Source organism: Myiozetetes cayanensis, unplaced genomic scaffold (assembly GCF_022539395.1).
Source record: "Myiozetetes cayanensis isolate MyiCay16 unplaced genomic scaffold, myiCay2020 scf27, whole genome shotgun sequence".
NCBI classification, from domain to species: domain Eukaryota; kingdom Metazoa; phylum Chordata; class Aves; order Passeriformes; family Tyrannidae; genus Myiozetetes; species Myiozetetes cayanensis.
Window position 1 is genome coordinate 7805049 of NW_026087488.1, and position 19141 is coordinate 7824189.

Below are 19141 nucleotides of genomic sequence, written 5' to 3' on the forward strand. Positions count from 1 at the left end.
GTAGCAGCATTTATCTTCCTTCGGCGGGAACAGAGCCGCTTTCGGTTTCAGCTCGGAGAGATCCGAGAGTGCAGCTGGGGCAGGGCAGGAGGTGGCACTTCCCCTTTGCCTGGGGAAAGGCTCATTCCACTCCAGCGAAGAGAAAAACCGTTCCTTGGTGTATACAAACATCCCCAGCACTGCTTCAGCGAGACAGAACATTTCCTCCAAGACCTGGCTTCGCGTTAAAGCCGCTGTGAAAATTTGACAAAGTGGGTAATTAGTGGGATGAGACACGTGCTCATCCTGCCCCGGAGCTGGAGGGGGTTTGGATGCTGATCTGCTGCACAGCAGGCAATGCTTGATTCACAAAGCTTGAGAGCTTGGGGAGAAAAAAAGCCTGTCGGAGCTTGGAAAACCCGGTGGAGCTTTCTCAAACCTTCCAGCGTCGGGCGTGTTTGTGCAGAAGGTCAGGGTTAGGTGATGCACCCTTTTCCAGTCCTTGTTTCACGGCTCATTTCTAATCAGTGTGAGTCACAACACCTGGTTCAAGCAAAGCCAGCTGGTCTCTGAGCAGCCCCCACCTTGATCTGAAAGGATTTAAACCAGGTTTTGGGGTCCTGAGCTTCCCAGACCCCAGCTAAGCTGGGCAGGGGGGAAGGTGGGTTCTCATGACCTCTCTGGATCAAGAGATCTCTCTTCAGCTGCTCAGCTTTGTACCAAAAGGTAAAACAGCAGGTTTGGTTGGCTGGGGAAACTGCCTGAAGCATTAGAAGCGATGTGTTTGTTGTGGGGGGAAAACCAAACCTGGGCTGAGATGGGTGAGCTTTGAAAAGGACATGAAGGGTGAAATGTAAGGTGGTGTTTTCTATAGCTGATTGCAGCAGATAAAATCATGGTGCTCCTGCCTCTCTGGCCTGTTACCAGACCAGAAATGGATTCCAGCAGCAGGGCTAGATGAGGCAGAGGGGTTCCAGGAGGGAGAGGATGGCCTGGTATCCCAAGCTGGGTTTGGTGCCTGAGGGGTCTGTCTGTGCGTGTTGGAGGGGCTGGGTGTAGCCTCAGGAACAGCAGAGCCCTTGGCTGTGCTGGGAGGTGCTTGGAGTGAGGGCTCTCATCGTAAACCTCTACATGCAGCCCCTTCCAGGAGAAACAGGAACAAGGGAGACACACAGTGTGTGTGTTACTGCACCAATTACCCTCTAATCAGGGGGTTGGCCTCTTTGAGGTCATCACCCCGCCCAAGAGCTGTTGTATCACTCTGGGCTGACCCTGCTGCTCTGCTCCTCGGGGACAGCAGCAACTTCTGCCTGCTCTGGAGGGCTGAGTGGTTGAGCAGGGAGACGATTTGGGGACTCCCAGGAGATGCAGCCCCTGCCAACTGTGGTAACGTCCGTACCACAGCACTGAGTCATCCCTGGAGCTGTGGGAACCACCAGAGAACCTGTAAGCAAATACGAGGCACCTTTTTAGCAGGGCCTGTTCCTGATGAAATCGATTTCTGATACCAAAGATGAACTGTAAATATCTCCAGTGCTTTCAGACTATCAGTTCTGCCACAAAGAACTCTTGTGAAAAACTTCTGTTGTGAGCTGATGTTTGAACATGTAAAAGCCCTTCTAGAAAGCTGTTAACCACTACCTCTGCTAGAAAAGCTGATTTTGGAGCAACTGTTTTGGCAGTCAGGAAAGTATTTCACATTATGTGGTGTCCTCCACACAGAGACCAGCCAGAAACCATGCAAGCAATCCAAAGCTGGCTCTACCTCTTCCAAACTTTGCTTCAGATTATAGGTACTGATTTTAAGATTGTTTTCTGCTCCCGGATTTTGCCTGGAAACAGCTCGGAAGGGTGCATCAAATCCTTATTTTTGCATCTCGGGTTAGAATTGGAAGAGAGGAAGTCTATTTGCACTTAGAGTGGTAAATTATCAAAGCAAGGTTCCCTCTGCAAGCCTGATGTCCAAATTTCATCCCAGAACTGCAAAAATTGTAACCACTTGGCTCTTAATCGTTTCAGTGAGAGGACGGTCCCCTTCTCTCACACGGTGTGGGTGGCTGGTTGTGGCAGCTTCTGAGAGCCCTAATTTAAATGTAACGAAATTTCCCTTTCCTGAATAATTTACATGCCTGTGTGTAAGGGGGGCTTTGCAGAGCCACAGAGAGAGGAGCACGAGGCGTTTTGTTTGCGGTTGTAACGCGTGTGCCCCGTGGCTGTTGCTCTGAGTAGCGACAACTACACAGTTCCTTCCCCTTATTCTGTTTAGGCACTGAAAAAAATAAGGATTTTTTTTCCAAGTTTAATTTTTTAAAGAGTGAAATTGTGCCTGCTTGCCTGCAAGCTGCCAATGCTGAAACATAAGAGAAATGATTTTATTCTTGCAAGCCCCAGGTTTGGCCATTAGCAGTAGTGATCTCAGCTCTTTGCTGCCTTTGACACTTGATATCATCTCTTCTGTAAAAACTAAGGGAGCACTTGCAGTTTGCTGTATCTGCTTTGAGTTTTTCCAGGCACCATTTGCTGCTTCCAGTGAGTGGAGTTAAATCCTGCAAAGGCACTTCACTAAAAGGAAACTTGAATTTTTTGGGAATCGAGGGCTGCTTGGGAAATGACCTCGGTGCTGGGTGTGGTTCCTGCTGTCACTGAAAACCGGGAAATGAACTTTCTAACTGGTTTGTTAGGTTAGAAAGTTGACATTATTCAATGCTGAAGGTACATGGGGATTGCTCCACAAACCCTGTACATCAGTCATCAGAACTTTGAACACATTTTAGCAAACGCAGGAATTAGTGTTTATTGGCTACAAGTTACATAATTCTCTTAATAATTAGTACTGTAACTTCGATTAGCTAACGATTCTCTCACTTCTCATGCTAATTAGTCCCACACGCTCAGTTCCTCTCTTCTTTTGGGTCGCTGGTCTGTGGGTTGGTGGTCACAGATCCCCCCTGCCAGAATTACCTTTGGAGCTGATCTCAGCACAATGACTGCCCCCTTATCCTGGGAGCCCTCCTAAATGTCCCTGTGGCCCATCAATCCTGCCATTACCAGTGGTTCATCCATCCCTCTTCCCAAACCACTTAAACTTCCTCCCCCAAGTCTTGAGGGCACTGGAGCACGCCAAGCCCGAAATTTTAATCTGTATTTTTTTTTCCTAACACATGGACATCTCCCAGAGCTTGCCCACCAGCCACAGATTAAATCCCACAACGTTCTCCCCCCGCTGCCCTCCGGGCTCCTTTTTAAAGAAATACAACTCGTTCGGTAACGGTGCCACCCTGGGGAGCCTCTCCCCACTGAGGACAAACCAAGGGGCTCCCGGGATGGGCTTGGGCAAAGACCACCCTGGGGAGCCCACGGTGGGGGCTGCCCGGGTGGGTTTGTGCAGGCTCAGGGCAGCGGATGTCGGGGTTGGTGATTCACGTGGGGACAGGAAACCAGCAGCGGGTGGCGAGCCCTGGAGGAACCGGCTGCGAGGGGCAGGAGGGGATGGGACAGCCCGGGGAGAGCAGCTGAGGCTGCGGGTGAGGCGGGACGGGAAGGTGCGTGGGGTGGCGAGAGCGGCCCGTGGGAGCGCTGTGCGGGCACTGGGGTGTCCCACTGAGCCTGGGGACCCTGTAAAAACCTCTCCGAAAATCGACGTGCTGGATGTTCCCCCCTCGCTGAGAGGCTCCAAGGTAGGAAATCACCAACTCTCTCTCTTCTCAGCAGCGTTTAAAGCCCTCGGGACCTGAGATGAGTCCGCCCCATACAACCGGGATATTCCAGTGCTGTTCTTTACATCTCCCCCTCCATCTGCTGGTGGCAGCGCGGCGGGTTTTTAATTACGTTATTTCTGCATTCACATCTGCTAAAATATTCTGGGAGATTCGGTCTGTGCTGAGCTCCTCTCCTCCCGAATCTGCTCGGTCCTGCTCTTGGCTCCTGCTTCTGGGACTGCTGCTCCCCTTCCAGAAGCCCAGCCCTGTGAAATAGGCTGATTCAAACGACGCTTCCCGGGTTTTCCATCGGTTTCAGGGCTGACTGGCATCATGGATATGAGCATTTATTTTACTGCCTGTGAGTGCTTGAGCTTGCTTGAATCCTAGATGGAAGGAAGGAGCTTTGTCTTTGCATCAGTTTTCTCTTGTGATCAGTGCTCAGTGTAATATGAGCCACGAGGCAGCTACTTGAACAGAGGGAGGATAATTTTGGGATGATCTTGTGTGAGATTGGCTCATTCTCGTGGCTCTGGAATGGGTAGTTACACACATGGGGGTTGCCTGTGTTGCTAACGTGGCGTCCCCGGGGCTCAGAGGAGACCTTGTGAGGCTTTGATGCTGCCTGGGACATGGGGAAGTTGAAAATATAAGATATTCCTGTGAATTGCCTCCTTGTGCTGGCCTGTGTGTTGTGGTATGGGGTTTGCATTCTATTTTCCACCTGAGGGTTTCTTTTTTTATGGCATTTTCCAAAGGGATAATCCGTGTGCAAGTTGGTTTATCAATTCCAATTTCCCCCTCTTGCCCCGTGTTCTGCTGAAGTGCATCTACTACTCCCCTGGCATAAAATAAACCCTGATCTGCCTAAATAGCTGTGAAAAACCAGACTTTATGGCAGCAGCTTTCCTAAGAAACCTCATGCTGGCATAAATCTGGTAGGAAATGGGATGTGCAGAGCTCTGGAAAGGAGCTTTTCTGGAGGCTCAGCGCTGGTCACTGAAGTGGTTCCAGCCACAGGAGCTTCCTTGGTCTGAAACTTTAATTTCTGAATTGATGGGACTCTCTGTGGCAATCTGTGCCACACAGGCAAACAGAAAGTGGAGTTTCTTTTCTTAGACATGTTAGAGACATTGAGTCAAGCTGAATATTGCATCTGTTCAACAAGTCAGTGTGCTGAATTTCATATGGCCGGGCTTTAAATACGCTCTCCACTTTATATTTCATACCAGTGACTCATCCCACCAGCCTGAATTAGAATTAATTTACTGCAAATTGGTGCAAACCTCAAAACTTTCTGGAGGCGAGGGAAGGTGACTGGTTTATATTTGCCTTTTGGGCATTTTTTTGATAAATAGGTTAAATTCATGACATAAACCTGCAACTCGGGTCTTTCTCTTGCAGTGTGAACTTGACCCCTGCACAGGGCTAAAATGTCTTTGTGAGAAATTATCTAATGGAAAACCAGACATTGCTGAGGCCACATCAACACATTCCTCGCTCTCCTGGTTTCTCAGCACAAAGTTTGTTTATTTTAAGTGCTCTTGCAGGTTTTTGTTTTTGTTTTTTTTTTTTTGGTGAGTTTTGTCCCTCTTCTGCCAGTGTCGGAAAGTTCTCACAGACTTTCCATCCATTAGGAATTTTATTTCCAGCCCATGCATATCCAGTTCATCCCCACTCATTTTATAAGCCAGAATTGTCTTATTTCAGTTCCAGCAGCTTCTCTGACTTTGGTGTGTCACTCTTGGACACAAGTGGACTTTACACTCTCCTCTTTAGTGGACTTAAAAGGCCTTCAGATCTTCCTGGATAAAACCACTTCCTAATGAGCCCTGTTCCTGGGTTATTTAGGACTGGAGACCTTCCACAGCAGCAGCAGCAGCAGCCAGGCTGAGACCTGGCACAGAGAGAATGAGCTTTTGCAAGTTCATTAATGCTTCCCATTTTCTTAAACAAAAAAAAAACAACAAAAAAAAGCCTGTCTTCTTTGTTGCTAAAAATATCTGAGGCCACGGAAGGAGCAGCCTCTGTTTGGGAAAGCTTCCCCCTCTGAGGAGAGGTGCCATGGAAGCCACAGCTGGATCCCAACTCTAGGGTGTTGCTCTCCTTGGGAATTGCTTGTCTGCAGCAGCTGCTCCCAGGGGATTTATGGGGCTGTGGTGGTCAGGCTGCGCTCACTGCTGGGAATGTGGCCCCACTTGTGCAGGGAGAACCTCCTGTGGGCACAAAAAGGGGGGGAAAACAGGCCAAGGGAGGAGAGGGAAGTGTGTGAACAGCACAGGGCGTTGCAACACTATCCAAATGTCACTCCTGAACTACGTGGGAAGCTCTTTTCTCCCTGGGTTTGGATTTAGCATCTCGAAAGCAAGGCTGGCCAGCCATGAATTCCACGTGTGTCTCTGTGTGGAGACCTCAGTGGCTGGAGCCTCTTTATTCTCTCCCTCTCCCCAAGGCAGAGCGCAGGGAAGCACGTTCAGCCTTCCAAATATTTTATTTATATCCTGCCAGCCGTGAGTAAGTGCTTCCAGCCTTCTGCTTGTCATAAATCTGCTCATCACCTCCTTCTGTCAGCTCCTTACCACAGCAGGGCTCCTTCCAAAAGGAAGGATTTCCGTGGACTGGGGTGTTTTGGGGAGCACAAATGACCCCTGGGCTCGCTGTGTGCGTGTGGCTTGGGGGGGATGCTGTGATGGGGTGGGACACACCATGCCCTGCTTGGCAACCCCTCAAATAACCACCTTTGGTGTTCCTGGTGGGTGGGTGGGCTCAGGAACAGCAGGGGTTGCTGCCTCACTGCCTGCAGAAGAAACAAAACTGGCTCTAGGAGGGAGATGGTGGCCTGTCCTGCAATGGCACAAACTATTCAGTGTTGTCAGGGGCCTTCAGCCCTGCCTGGCCTTCACTTTAAAGCCAAAAAGGGGAAAAAAGCGCCAACCCCTCCCCAAAGAAAGCAGAAGCGTTGCAGCCCTTTGTATGTCAGTCACCAGCATGGGGTCAGCTTCCCTCAGCTGCCTCTTGCAGATGCTTCAGAGATGATCCACAGCTCATGATTTCCACGGGAGATTGTGAGCCAAGGCAAGCTGACGTGAGAAACCACATGGTTCTGACCAGGCTCTGTCCCTGATGTCCTGCCTGTGGCTGAGGGTGCTGGTCCTGCACCTCCAGGTGGGTCTCTGGGGGTCTGGGCATGTTGTTAATTTAGAACAACTCAGTCCCATCTGCTGCTGAAAGTGCTGCAAGGAACTGTGCAGGGAGAGGCCCCTGGGGGTCTATACAGAGCAAGGCCATGGTGGAGCGAGTGCCAGGAGCTGGGGGTGTCCTGGGGGCTCAGGCAACCTTGGAGGGAGTGGGAATAAACCCAGTTTGCTCCCAGGCAGGGAGAATGGTCTCAAAGCCGAGTTGAGGTCACTTTTGGGCAGCCAGGCTATGTTTGGGAACCACTGAGAGGATGCTGACACCAAACCCCTTTGGCCATTGCTCCCAGCTGTCACAGGAGGCTTTGGGTTTTCTTCCATCTGAACAGGATGTTTTGGGCGGAGAAATGCTATTTATTCCACTTTACACAAAGCAGAGGCAGAAGGTTCTGAGCAGGGCAGAATCAAGCTGCTGGTTTCTATTGTCTGTTAATGCCATTTGTTTAATTATTTTGAATTATTTTAATTATTAGTGGTTATCTTTCTTTCTCCCATGCACAGTGGTTGAACCAATACAATCCATGCTTAAGCTGTAATAAGGGAGGTTGAAGGTAGGCAGTAGGAAAACTTCCTGCCAGGAATGATGACATACTGGCCTTTGGCAAGTTGAAGCATCTCCATCCCTAGGGAAAAAAAAAGAAGTTTATTTAAAAACAAAAATAAATTAAAATAATCTGTGACTAAAGAAAATCTGGCCCTGGGGAACAGGAATGGGCTAAACGATCCGTCCCAGTGCCAGCAGGCTGTTTGCTGTGATATTTATAGGATGTTTTGTATTTTAAAGGAAGAAGCTGAAGCCAAATCATGCTGATTATTACAAAATGTTAGCTGCTGTTTGTGGAGGAGCCTGTCATGGAAAGCAGGGGAAGAGCCGGCGGCTGAGCCAGCTCAGCACAGGAAAAAAAAGCGTGGGGAATTTTAACACTGGGAGCCTCTCTGAGCGGCAGGAAAAAACCAGAGCACGTTGTGCAAAGGCCTTGGCACTTTGAATATTGCCAAGCGCCTCCCTCCTTGCCCTCTCTTGTAGATACTTAAAAAATGAGTGTCTGCCGGCAGCGTGCGTGGGTTTGGGGATGGGGGATGAGCGAACCGGAGCCGCGCGGGGCAGGGGTGTTGCCCTGGAAGCCTCTGGAGCATCCTCGGCACCCCGCGGGCTCCGTGGGCGCGTGAGGGCAAACAGCAGGTGGCTGTTTGGGGGGAAATCTTCCCGAGCGATGGGCTCACAGCCCGCCATTGCCCCCGGGGCTCCCCTCCCCGCTGTGTTCCAGGCTGGACGCGGCCGGGCCATGGTGCAGCCGGAGCTGCTCGGAGCGGCCGCCGCGCTGATGCTGCTCGGGGCGGCTGTCAGCCTCTGCGTCAGGTGCCAGCTCTCCGGTAAGTCCTGCCTGCGGGCTCCGGGGTGGCCTTTCCCCGTGGAAAATCCCCTCTGGGGCGGGTTTGGTTCCGCTCAGCCGCGTGGCCGGCTCGGGAGCTTTGCCCTGGCGGGGATGCTCCCAGCAGCCTGAGTGGGAAGGGGCTGTGCTGGTGGCCAGAGAGCTGGGGAAGGACCACCCAAAACTGCAGCAGCCCTCCCCTGGGGTGGGTGTAACGCTGCGGGCTGCAGACCCCTCCCTGTGGTCATCGTGGCTTTGGGGGCACCCCATCCAGGGGGACCAGTTCCAGATGCACAAATCCTGCAGAGGGCCTGGGTCAGTCTGGAGATAAATTCATAGAGGAGAGGGGTGAGCACCCAGTGGGGCTTCCACCGGCACTGGGTGGGTTTTAGTGGGGGAGAGAGGCTGCAGTTTGGGGTTTGGGGACAGGAGTGGCTGCTTTGCTCTGTGGGGTCTGAAACAAACCCCAGGATTTAAACATGGTGTGAAGAGAATTAATCCAAACCTCATTGTAACTGCTGCTCGCTGCCTCCACCAGCCTGTTGTGTTGGAGAAGTTTTGTGAACGTGTTTTATCGGTCTTTCTGATCTCTGACTCCCAAATCTACTTTCTAAGAGCTTTTTGTTCCCTTGTCTTCCAGCTACCAAGAGGGAGATGCGGCTGAGTGAGCACAGGAGGCAGTAAGTTGGCCTTTCATAAATGTGTTTCTCCCCCAAAACAGCTCACCCGGGGTGGGGAATTTTAACACTGGCCAGGGCCAGAGCCAAGCTGAAATCTAGATTTATATAAAATAAAATAATGCCAGGAGGGGGCATGCAGGGCAATGTGCCTCAGCTCAGAGCGCTGCTAAAGGGGTAATGCCTTAAAAAAAGAATAATCCAGAATGAAACCGAAGCTCTGACCGTGATGCCAGTGAGTCATTAACTAGTAGGAGAAAGGGCTGGGAGAGAAGGACAAGTCCTTATCCTGACCTGTCATGGCCTGAGGTGTGGTAGAGAGATTGGTAACTTCATAAAGAAGCCCCTGCCCTTGGCTGGTGCTGGAGGGACCCTGTTCCGGAGCAACCACTGACCTGCAGCACAAGAAACGAAGGAAATGCAGTGTACACACAGACACCCCCCTTATTTCCTTCAGCAACAGACAAACCACAGTAAATTATACAAAGAAAAAGAAAAGCTGGGTTGTAACCTCTGTCACAGGAGCAAAGGAGGTGCAAAGGGGCTCTGCAAAAGCCTCTGAGGGGTCGGGGTGTTTGTTTCTCTGGTGTGATCCATCACAGACTGTTGGAGCAGCCAGTGCAGCTTCTGTCCCCCACAGGGACATTTGCAGTGAGGTCCTCTGACACCCCCTCTCCTGCCAGCCCTGAGCCCTGAATCCTGGCTGGGGATGGGGTGACCCCAATGAAACTGGGGGGATAAAGGCTTCCCAAAATCATTTAACACTTGCAGTAGAAGAGATGTTGAATCCCCTTGTGCTCCGAGCAGCAGCTCTTCTCTTAAGTAAGAAGTAAAGAGGTTTCTGGGCATGGGTGTCATTTTTATTGTTGATAGCATGTTATTTTTTTCAGGTTGATGTTAAGGGATGCTGAGGGGGCAGGGGCAGCAGTGGAGGTGAAGCAATGGGATTTGAAGCCATTTTTTCTGGGGGTAAAAAGGCTCTTCTTGTCTTAACTGGTGGATAAAGAGTCAGAGTAGGAATTATCCTAAATGATGTTTTCCTCATTCCTGTATCCTTCCCTTAGCTGATGTTGGCTGCTCTACCGATGGCCCAAAATGGCACATCTTGACTTTAAAGGGTCAGTGAGGAGTCTGGGATGCTGCTCCCAGCTCACACTGATCCTGCACCCTGGCACTTCACCAAGCCCAGCAGGGAGTTTGTGCTCTCTGTCCTCCACTCACTGAACAACGAGGTCTCTGGCATCTCTTTTCCTTGTCATCAACCCCAAAATTCAGCTGAGGTTGTACTGCTCTCTTTTCCAGGCTGGAAAGCCAGCAGAGGTTTGAGGTGATTCGATCCCATTCCAGTGAGTATCAGCATTCCACGGGGCTCCTGCCTCGGGGGGTGGGGATCCTGCATGCACAGAACAGGGAGAAAGTGAAATTCAAGGGGTCACCTCGACACCAGGCAGTGAAGTGATGAGACCTGGATTGTCAGAGCCACCTTAGGTGCTTCTAGGGATGCAAATTCTGAGCTCTAGGGAAAAAAAAATTTCCCTCTGCATTGAAAGTTATTCACTAAAGCGATGAAGTTGAAAAGCGGCGCCTCAATAACTGGGGCTCTTTGAACCACCCTGTGCACCCTGTGAAAATGAAGGTGTGGGTGAGCCTGAAGTGATAGGAGTGACTCATTCATCATCCCCCCTCACTGCTTCCTGCACCAGGCTGGGTTTGGTGCTGACCTTTTGAGCTGCTGCCGGGTCTGTGTGGAGCGTCACCGTCTGCAGATGAGCCCTGCCCTGGGCCCCTGCTGGGCTGGAGCCCCATAACCCCCTATGAGTCTTTGCTTCAGCCCAGCCCAACCAAAGCTCAGGATTTGCAGTGTGAAGAGCGGGGAATGGCCCCCAGATCGAGCAGGGTTGGGGGAGAGCAGACAGCAAGACAGGAGCTGGGATTGCAGCTTCCCCCAGCGAGGGTTTGCTCTGCTTTTCCTCTGGTTGCTTCCTGTTTTGGCCATTTTTGAACAGTCAAGGAACAATTTGGAAGCTATTTTGGGATGCATTAGGAAAATGCCAGGGGAACCCTCACTGGTGAGTGCTCTGTGCTCTTTGAAATGCTCTGCTGCTGCTGCCATAAGAATTAACACCTGTTTTGTTCTTGGTGCCAGGTGCAACTCGAAGGCTGGAAAAAATGAAGGGACCTGAAAACTTATCAATAGCAAGGTAGGTAAAAACAAACAAAACCAAACAAAATCTAGCTGTAGAGCCAAGGTGGGATGAAATTCACCCAAGATACATTAATGTTTGGGATTTGGGATTGGGCTCTGAGCCCTACAGATGTGGCTTGGCTGTGCTTAGAATTAAAAAATGCTTTGGGTTGGAAGGGACCTTTAAAGACCATCCAGTCCAACCCCCCTGCAAGGAGCAGGGACATCTCCAACTCAATCAGGCTGCTTCATTTGTTGATGGTCAGTAGTAGCTTTAGGCTTTTTCTGGACTTTCTTCAGTCTCACTGCATTCTTCTGGCAAACAATTTAAATCAAACCCAAGGAAACAAGCTGTGGCTGTACATAGTGGGTACATCAGGAAAAAGAAAAGGCCATTCTTTGCTTACAAACGATTTGATGTGATAAATCCACTTCTACCCATCACTTAAACCTCCCAAGAACCACATAGTTGCAATAACTCTCCTGCAATATTCAGGCCTAGTTATTCCCATTTTGGGATTTGACCTGAAATTCCTTCCTCTTCCATTGCTCCAAGCATGTGCTGTGATAACCTCACAGGGAGCTTTTGTGGATGGTCCCTCTCTGGTGGTTTGTAACTCCTGGTAGGGTTTGCTCAGGCCTGGGATTTTTAGGTCTCTTTTGTCTCTTTCAGGAAAACCACCGAGCAGCTCAGTGCTTCCCACCACGCTGGATACGGTGAGTATGTCCTGGGACAGGCCCAGGTTCAATCAGTCACAGGATGGCTTGGGTTGGAGAAGGGACTTTCCAAATTAATCAACTTGTTCCAATCCCCTGCCATGGGCAGGGACACCTTCCACAAGTCCAGGGTGCTCAGAGCTCTGTCCAACCTGGCCTTGGACACTTCCAGGGATGAGGCAGCCACAGTTTTCTCTGCCCAACCTGTGCCAGGGCCTCCCCACCCTCACAGGGAAGGGTTTCTACCCAATATCCCATCTAACCTTGCCCTCTGGCAGTGGGAAGCTGCTGCCCCTTGTCCTGTCCCTCCATCCCTTGTCCCCAGTCCCTCTCCAGCTCTCCTGGAGCCCCTTTAGGGACTGGAAGGGGCTCTCAGGTCTCCCTGGAGCCTTCTCTTCTCCAGCTGAACACTCTCAGCTCTCCCAGCCTGGCTCCAGAGCAGAGGGACTTCAGCCTTTGGAGCATCTCCATGGCCTCCTCTGGACTTGCTCCACATCCATCTTACATTGGGGGCCCTGAGCTGGACGATCTGGGTTTAACCTGGGTCCAAGTTTAAAATCCAGTGCTCATCCTGCTGTGCCTGACCAGTCCTGGATAGATCCACGGGGACAGCCTATTTAAATATCACTCCTGGCTGTGCCAACACCCCTACCCTGGAGTGTCCAACCTGTCAGACCTCAGAGCCGGGTGAGGGCAGAAACGTTTGGTTGCTTCATCATCAAACTGCTCCCATCACTCAGCCTGAGCCCAAGCGTAACATGCCCCTCTCTTGTCCCCAGGGAGCAGGGATGAGTCCAGGTACCAGAATTTCCTGACAGGTAAGTGCTGCAGCCACACATCCTGGGGGGGATGTGTGAGGGAAGGCTGCCCAGGGGATGGGAGCCAGCAGGGAGCACACACAGGCAGCCAGCACTGCAGCTGGCAGAGCTGCTGCCTGGTCAATTTGGAGATTGCTTTGTAAGACACAGCTGATCTGATTAAGGGGCAGAGCGGAGGGGGACGGATGCTCCCGAGCCCCCCCTCCCACCCGGGGCACTGCGAGCTGGCACCTGCCCTAAGAGGATTATTGATGTGTGGGGCTGTGCTCTCCTTTCCCAAGCCAGGGAGGATATTCCCATATTCCCCTTCTCCCTGCCAGCTGGCAGGATGTGTCCATGAGAAGTGGTGAGCCTGGGGTTTTCTCAGGCCCTGGGGTGGATCGGGGCTGTCTCCCCCTGCTCCAGCCCCCTGGCTCTGCTGTGGGCGGGCTCTGGGGCCACGCCAGGGCTTTGTGGCTGCTGGGGACGTGTGCCATGGCCGTGCTCCAGGGGTTTGTCAGGCTGTGCCCGGGGATGGCAGGTTGGGTTGATGCCCTGGTGAGGGGTGCTGACACCAAACCCTTGTTCTTGCAGAGGATTATCTGCAAGAGGACTCTGCCTACGTGTAAGTACCCAGGGCTGCCCACCAGCACGACTGAGTGGAGCCATACTGGCCCCAGTGCTGTCCTGGTGCTCCCATAGCTCGGCCTGTGGGTGCCCTGGGGCAGGAGGAGCTGACAGAGCTGCTCTTCCCACAGGGAGCCCATCTCTCTGGATTACAACAACCATGCCAGGTTCTTCACTCGACCCAAGGGTAGGTCTCCAGGAGAGCCAGGTGGGTTTTCCTCCAGCCCAGCTGTCCCATGGCTCCAGGGAGCTCAGGAGACTGTTCTTGCCCAGGTCTGTGCATCACTGAGTGTGGCCTGAAGCAAGAGCAGATCCAGGAGACACGTTCACTCAAGGGTGTAGCAGAGCCATGGGGTTTGAGGGATTTCCCATCCATCTGTTGCCTTATAAACAGTCACCCCACTGCACTGGTGATGGTGCTCCCGTGGGGCAGCGACCCCCCAGTCCATCTGTGCTGGGACACCCCATCCCTGGCTCAGCACAGGCCATCACAAGGACTAATGACTTTTTAGCTGATGTGTGTTTCACTGTGGTAAACAGCCCCCTCCTGCAGGTGCTGAGGGATCTTCCCAGGTCACTTGCACTTCCTTAAGTCCTTTGTCTCCCCTCTTTCTTCCCTCCACCAGAGAAGGAGGAGGATTCCTATTCCTATGAAAATGTCATCATTGGAGTGTCTCTCGGCCCTGACCTGGGTAGGTGTGTTGCCATCACAGTTTATGTGTGTCACACAAAGGTATCTGGAAGTGCAGAGGGGGATGGTGACCTGGTCAGCTGATGGAAACCCTGTCCTTTTCAGGCTCAGCTCCTCCTATCAGCTCTGTGCTATGGAGCTGGGGAGCCAGGGCTGCTGCAGGCACAGAGCATTTCCCCCTTCTGCAGGAAAATGTGTGTGGTGAAACCTCCAAGCTGATTCTTTTGAGTTGGGGTTTCTGCAGGAATCCAGGAGCTTTGGGATCTGCATCTTCTCTAGGTTCTCAGTGTTGCTGCAGCCAGGCTGATCATGGCTCCAGCCCCCAGCTCATGTTTCTCACCATGTCCAGCCCCAGAAGCTGCTGGAGGATGATGCTGGAGCACAGTGTCTGCTTCAGGGCTTCCAGCACCAGTCCTGGGATGTTGCAATCAGGATAGGAAGTCAGTTTGGTTTCCTTCAGCGAATTAACACAGGCTTTGAGCGCTGCTGAAGCCTGCCCTGCTCCTGCCTGGCTGTGCACGGAGCGATTGGAGGAGGCAGGAGCAGCAGGGACCCGTCTGATCCCCATCCCTGCCTGCAGTCATCCAGGCACGTGGCCAGGGCTGGAAAGAGATGAGGCAGCATCAGCAGATCTGGCTGGAAACAGCGCCGTGCTCGGCGCGGTCGGGAGGGGGTGGCTCACAGAGGGCCATTTTTAGACCTGTTTGCTGCTCAGCATCATCCTGTCCAAACCTTCCTCTGTCACAGATGAGGCTGCAGACTACGAGAACAGCGAGGCCATACACACCTGGAAGCTGCAGCAAGAGGAAGGTGCGTTGTCAGCAGCTGTTTGGGGGTGGGATCCGTGGGCAGGGGGCCTGGTGCCCTCGAACAGCACAGACCATGCCAGGGCAGTGCATGGCCTGTCTGGAGCGATTTTATTCCCAGCTAAACGTGGTAAACAATGTGCAAGTTGCTACCCACTGTTGTATCTGAGTGCTGCTGTGATGGGATGTGGTGTTTCTCGTCGTCACAAGGCCACCATGTAGGTGGCTGTGCCCAAACCCTGACCATGGGATGCTGCAGAGTAACGTTGCTCTTCATGTCTTTTATCCTCTTCCATTTGAAGTTGCCCTGGTGGAAGCACAGCTGTGTAATCCCCTCTGACAAAGACTTAGCCCACACAGGGGGTTAGCCCCTGGCTCTCCTGCTGTCATCGAGGGTGCCTGTTTCTCAAGCTGACCTTTTAACCACAGTTTAATCTCATGTGTGGCTTCCTGTGAGGCGTGGGGGGGTAGCCTGGCCTGGGAGATAGTGGTGAGTGCACCCATGTACATTTGAGAGGTTTCAGTCTCTGGTGTGAGAGCTGCTTAAGCCAACTGATTCTTGTTATCCTGTTTGCACACCCTCTAGAATAAATCTAAGCCCATCTCTTTATGCTCTGAAGAGCTGTCCAGGCTCGTTGCTTCCAGTGTGTTTACAAATTTGCTGTGACCACTTTGATGCCTCTTCAAGGAGACCTTGACACTGATCTGAGGTTTCTTAGCCCAGGCACAAAAACATGTAGCACCAAAGGCTAAATATTGGCAGGACACAGAGAGTGTCTGTGGGGTGCTGTATGTGTTTTTACATCAGCCCACTCACTGATGAGCATTTCCCATCCTCGCCTGCAGCCCTGCGGGCAGAGAGCCCTGATGAGGAGCCAGACTACATCAACACAGCTCCTGCACCAGTCCCTGCCCTGCTGTCAAAGCAAAGGTAAAAACAGAGCAAATGGTTGGGGTGTTTATCTTGGGGTGGGAGGATTGGGTTTATGGTGTTTATTGAGGGGTGGGAGGATTGGGTTTAGAGAAAAGGAGCTTGGTTGGAGCCTGTGCCCAGCAGCCCACGTGGGCAGCGTGGGAGCAGGAGGAGCCCACCCTGTGCTGTGCCACATCTCTGGCTGATGCCAAGCTGACTGATGTTGACCATGGAGACATATTTTTCAAATCCATGTCCTACATGCTGTGGGCAGGAACCCCCAAACCCTTCATGGTCTGTGCAGCTCTGAGGCTTGGCAGTGTTAGGGATACCCCGGGCTCAGCCAAGCCCTGCCTGCTGTGCTAAGACCACATGTCCTGCCCCATTATCAGCACCAACCTGATGCTGCTGATAAAGAATTCTTTAGTAATTCTTGAGTAATAAGGCAGATAAAGTAAAACCCTTTAGAGAACTACAGGGGAGTTGCCTGTTGGGAGTTGCAGTGTTGGTCTCTCAGGGTTTTACTCTCCAAGCACCCACAAAGACCCAGTGGGATTGTCCTTACAATGATGCCTCTGCTGTAGCCTTAACTAGCAGAGTAAAGCTGTAAAATCCCCACACCCAACCAACAAATGCCAGCAGAACTCTTCCACCTGAAGAGGCTGAATTCAGAAATGGGCTCCTGGCACCTCTGTGCCCCTTGTTCTGCTCGGGCATCATCCTGTGGGAGCACGACTGGGGCTTCTGCTTAGACGTGGACACTTTGTAGTGTATGTCACTACTTGTCCCTGGAAAGAAAACGTAGCAGGCAGTAGAGTTAAATTGAAAAGGGGTTAAAAGTCAGAGAACTCACTGAGTTTTTTTCCCTGCTTATTTCAAGTGTCCTGCATAAAGTCTGAAGAAATCCTTGGCTGAGCTGTAGGAGCTCACCCAGCGAGCACGCGCAGGGGGAGAGGGGAGATTTCCATCCCTCGGTGAAATCTCTTCTCCAAACTGTGCCCCACAATCACACAGAAGGGATGTTACTGAAAGGAAGAAATGCTCTGCTTGAAGACCCACAGAAGTCCAACTGCAGACCTGCAGCTGGAGAAAAGCGCTCTGCCCACGGCGGCCACGGGCAGGCCCCCACCTCGTCATCCCCTCCCGTGTCCCTGCAGGTCCCCCCGAGGGAGGGTGGCCAGTCTGTGCAATGTTTTCTCCTGTCAAGCATGAAGAGCATCCTTAGATTGCTGAGCAGTAATGCAGCCAGTTACTTTATCTGTCAGGGTGACTCATGCACGGTGGGACTAAGCCTTAGGGATTATGTTCTGATTTAGTTCCTGTGCTCTCCTAGAGGAGCAGTTTCCTCCAAGAGAGGAATTGGCAAGGCAGAGATTGTAAATACAACTCTGTATTTACAGCTCAATGAGATACCAACCTATTCACAAAAGCTAAAGAGGATTAAATCTCTGCCTTATCCACAGCTTGTGATTCACAGTGTCGGTCTGTGGCAGTTTTCCTCATGTTTCAGTATCTGTTTTATATCAATACAAAGAACCAGCAACAACTGAGGGTCAGATCCACAGCCCCCAGCCTCAGACACTGCACCAGTCCCTCGGTAGAGCTGTGGGAACATCAGCCCTGAAGCAGAACCCCTGTTTCCTGAGCCCTGATGCACAGATCTGGCACTTTTGGACCACTTATTTATTAAAATTGAAGAGCTTCCAGAGTAAATGTGGTGTTTTGTTGTGGTTTGCTGTGATGCAGATGTTGTCTGCACGGTTGGGTGACACCAAAACGGGAGCACGTGAGGTGACACGGAGTGATGTACAGGATCTTCCGGGGAGAAAATGTCGCTCCTGCAAAGCCTTCTCCCTCAAAACTGCTTCAGAAAACTGTGCTTTGGCAAAGAACACAGCCCAGACTCACCACCTTGGGACAGTAAGAGTGAGCAGAGAAGGGGAGCTGAGGGTGAGCGAGCCCTGGAGCAGGAGAAGGGATGTCAGGTGCTTCCTGCTGCAAATCACTTGGCTCTATTTTTGGCATAATCGACAAAGACCACAGGTGTCCACCACTGATGCAGCTGAAACAGCAGCTGGCTTGGAGTTTGGCTGAGGAGAAGCTTTACTTGCAGCTCCTACAAATGCTGGAAGTCTCCTCGGGACTGTTACAAGAGAGTCTGGTGCATTCAGGGATGCACACGGGCAGGGAGCTACAGCCTGGTTTTCTGCTCACCCTAGCCCAGGTTGTGCTCACACCCTCGGGTTTCCTGATGGGTAAATGCTCTGTAAAAAGTCTGCACAGGTGGGTGACAGCAGGGACCCCGTGAGCCTGGAGCAGACACAGTGACAGCCACAGCCTGTGCTGGCTCTGCACAGGCAGGCAAGGGAACAAGGAGGTGCCTTTGTGACTGAAACTGTGCCTGGCCCTCAGAGAGGTGTGAAACTTAACCCTGGGTGCATCCCTGATGACTGACTGAGCACCCAAAGAAGCTCCCACTTTCCATGAAGTGCTGCAGGCTGTGGATTGTTCCCTGCAGGGGAGGGGTGAGCTCGTTCTGGGGGATGTTACACCCACTGGTGATTCATCTCCCAGCCCAGAGAGCCATTCATGATTAAGGGATTAGCAGCAGTGCAAGATCCTAGGCTCACAGCAACAGATCCAGCTGGAGAACTCCCACAAACTTCCAAGGTGTTGGGTGAGTGCATGGCCAAAATATGAAAGTACAACATTTACTGCTCACCACTAAGCAGGGAGGTGGGTTACACCAAGTGCATTTGCCTCGTCTGAGTTTGAAAGGTGTGGAGCCAAAGTGAGCGGGACAGGAGCTGGGTGTGGGGAATCTTCCTTTCACTTCCTGGGGCCTGAGCAAATCCCCTGTTCCAGCTCTCCAGAGCAATCAGCTGTAGTGAGGGGTAAATCCATCCTTAGCTTTGAAAAGCTCCTGGGACATTTCTCAGCCAGTCATCTAATTACACTGGAAAGTATCCAGGGACAGTTCTGGGAAGTCTCATTGATGTTCTTAGTCTTGCTCTGAATCACCTCAGGGTTTTTCTTTGCACTGAGTACGTGCATGTGAGTGTGTTCACAGACCCACTGTCTTTTCAGGACCGGCCTTAGGTGTACAAGGGTTTCTGGTGCTCAACCCAAACTGCCAGATCCTGTGTCGTCTGAACATAACGCAAGGAGAAATGTCATCTCCCCTGGGCCCACCTCTCTCTTTCCTCACATTAGGGAGGGCAGCCAAGTGAGCAATTCACTTCCTGTTTTTCAATTTAAGATGCATTAGAAAAGTGTTTTGGCACGGCTGGTGTGGCTCTCAAGCGGAGCTGCAGAGCCGGTGCTGGCCCTGGGACACATCAGCTCAACTCAGAGAGGGAGCAAACACCTTTGGAGAGAGGTGTGTTGGTGACCTCTGGGACTGATCCGATTCCTCTTCTCAGGAAAAGTGCCCCATGTGCCCCCAGAGCTGGAAGGGATTAGCCCAGAGGAGAGTCTGCTCCAG

At 51.8% G+C, this 19141-nt stretch overlaps 1 protein-coding gene across 2 annotated transcripts; it reads left to right on the forward strand.

Moving 5' to 3' along the window:
* The first annotated feature begins 3615 nt into the window (after window positions 1-3615).
* On the forward strand, window positions 3616-17360 carry LAT2 (linker for activation of T cells family member 2). 2 transcript variants are annotated; one of them, XM_050321668.1, is made up of 13 exons: window positions 3616-3656; window positions 8140-8245; window positions 8885-8924; window positions 10224-10267; window positions 11068-11122; window positions 11780-11823; window positions 12603-12641; window positions 13215-13245; window positions 13379-13434; window positions 13874-13939; window positions 14686-14748; window positions 15591-15675; window positions 16538-17360. In XM_050321668.1, exons 2-13 carry the CDS (start codon window positions 8158-8160, stop codon window positions 16554-16556), a joined length of 630 nt encoding a protein of 209 aa, XP_050177625.1. In that variant the 5' UTR covers window positions 3616-3656; window positions 8140-8157; the 3' UTR covers window positions 16557-17360. The 2 variants fall into 2 exon arrangements, with proteins under 2 accessions (XP_050177625.1, XP_050177624.1); XM_050321667.1 differs by lacking the exon at window positions 3616-3656 and having other exon boundaries at window positions 7812-8245.
* The last annotated feature ends 1781 nt before the right edge of the window (window positions 17361-19141 follow it).

What these genes read in the sequence shown, in the direction of transcription:
- LAT2 (XM_050321667.1), top strand. Translation starts at nt 7,945, where the DNA reads ATGGGGGATGAGCGAACCGGAGCCGCGCGGGGCAGGGGTGTTGCCCTG. An exon ending in GGTGATTCGATCCCATTCCA is followed by an intron (nt 10,268 to 11,067) that starts GTGAGTATCAGC and finishes TCTTGGTGCCAG; the next exon opens with GTGCAACTCGAAGGCTGGAA. An exon ending in GTACCAGAATTTCCTGACAG is followed by an intron (nt 12,642 to 13,214) that starts GTAAGTGCTGCA and finishes TTGTTCTTGCAG; the next exon opens with AGGATTATCTGCAAGAGGAC.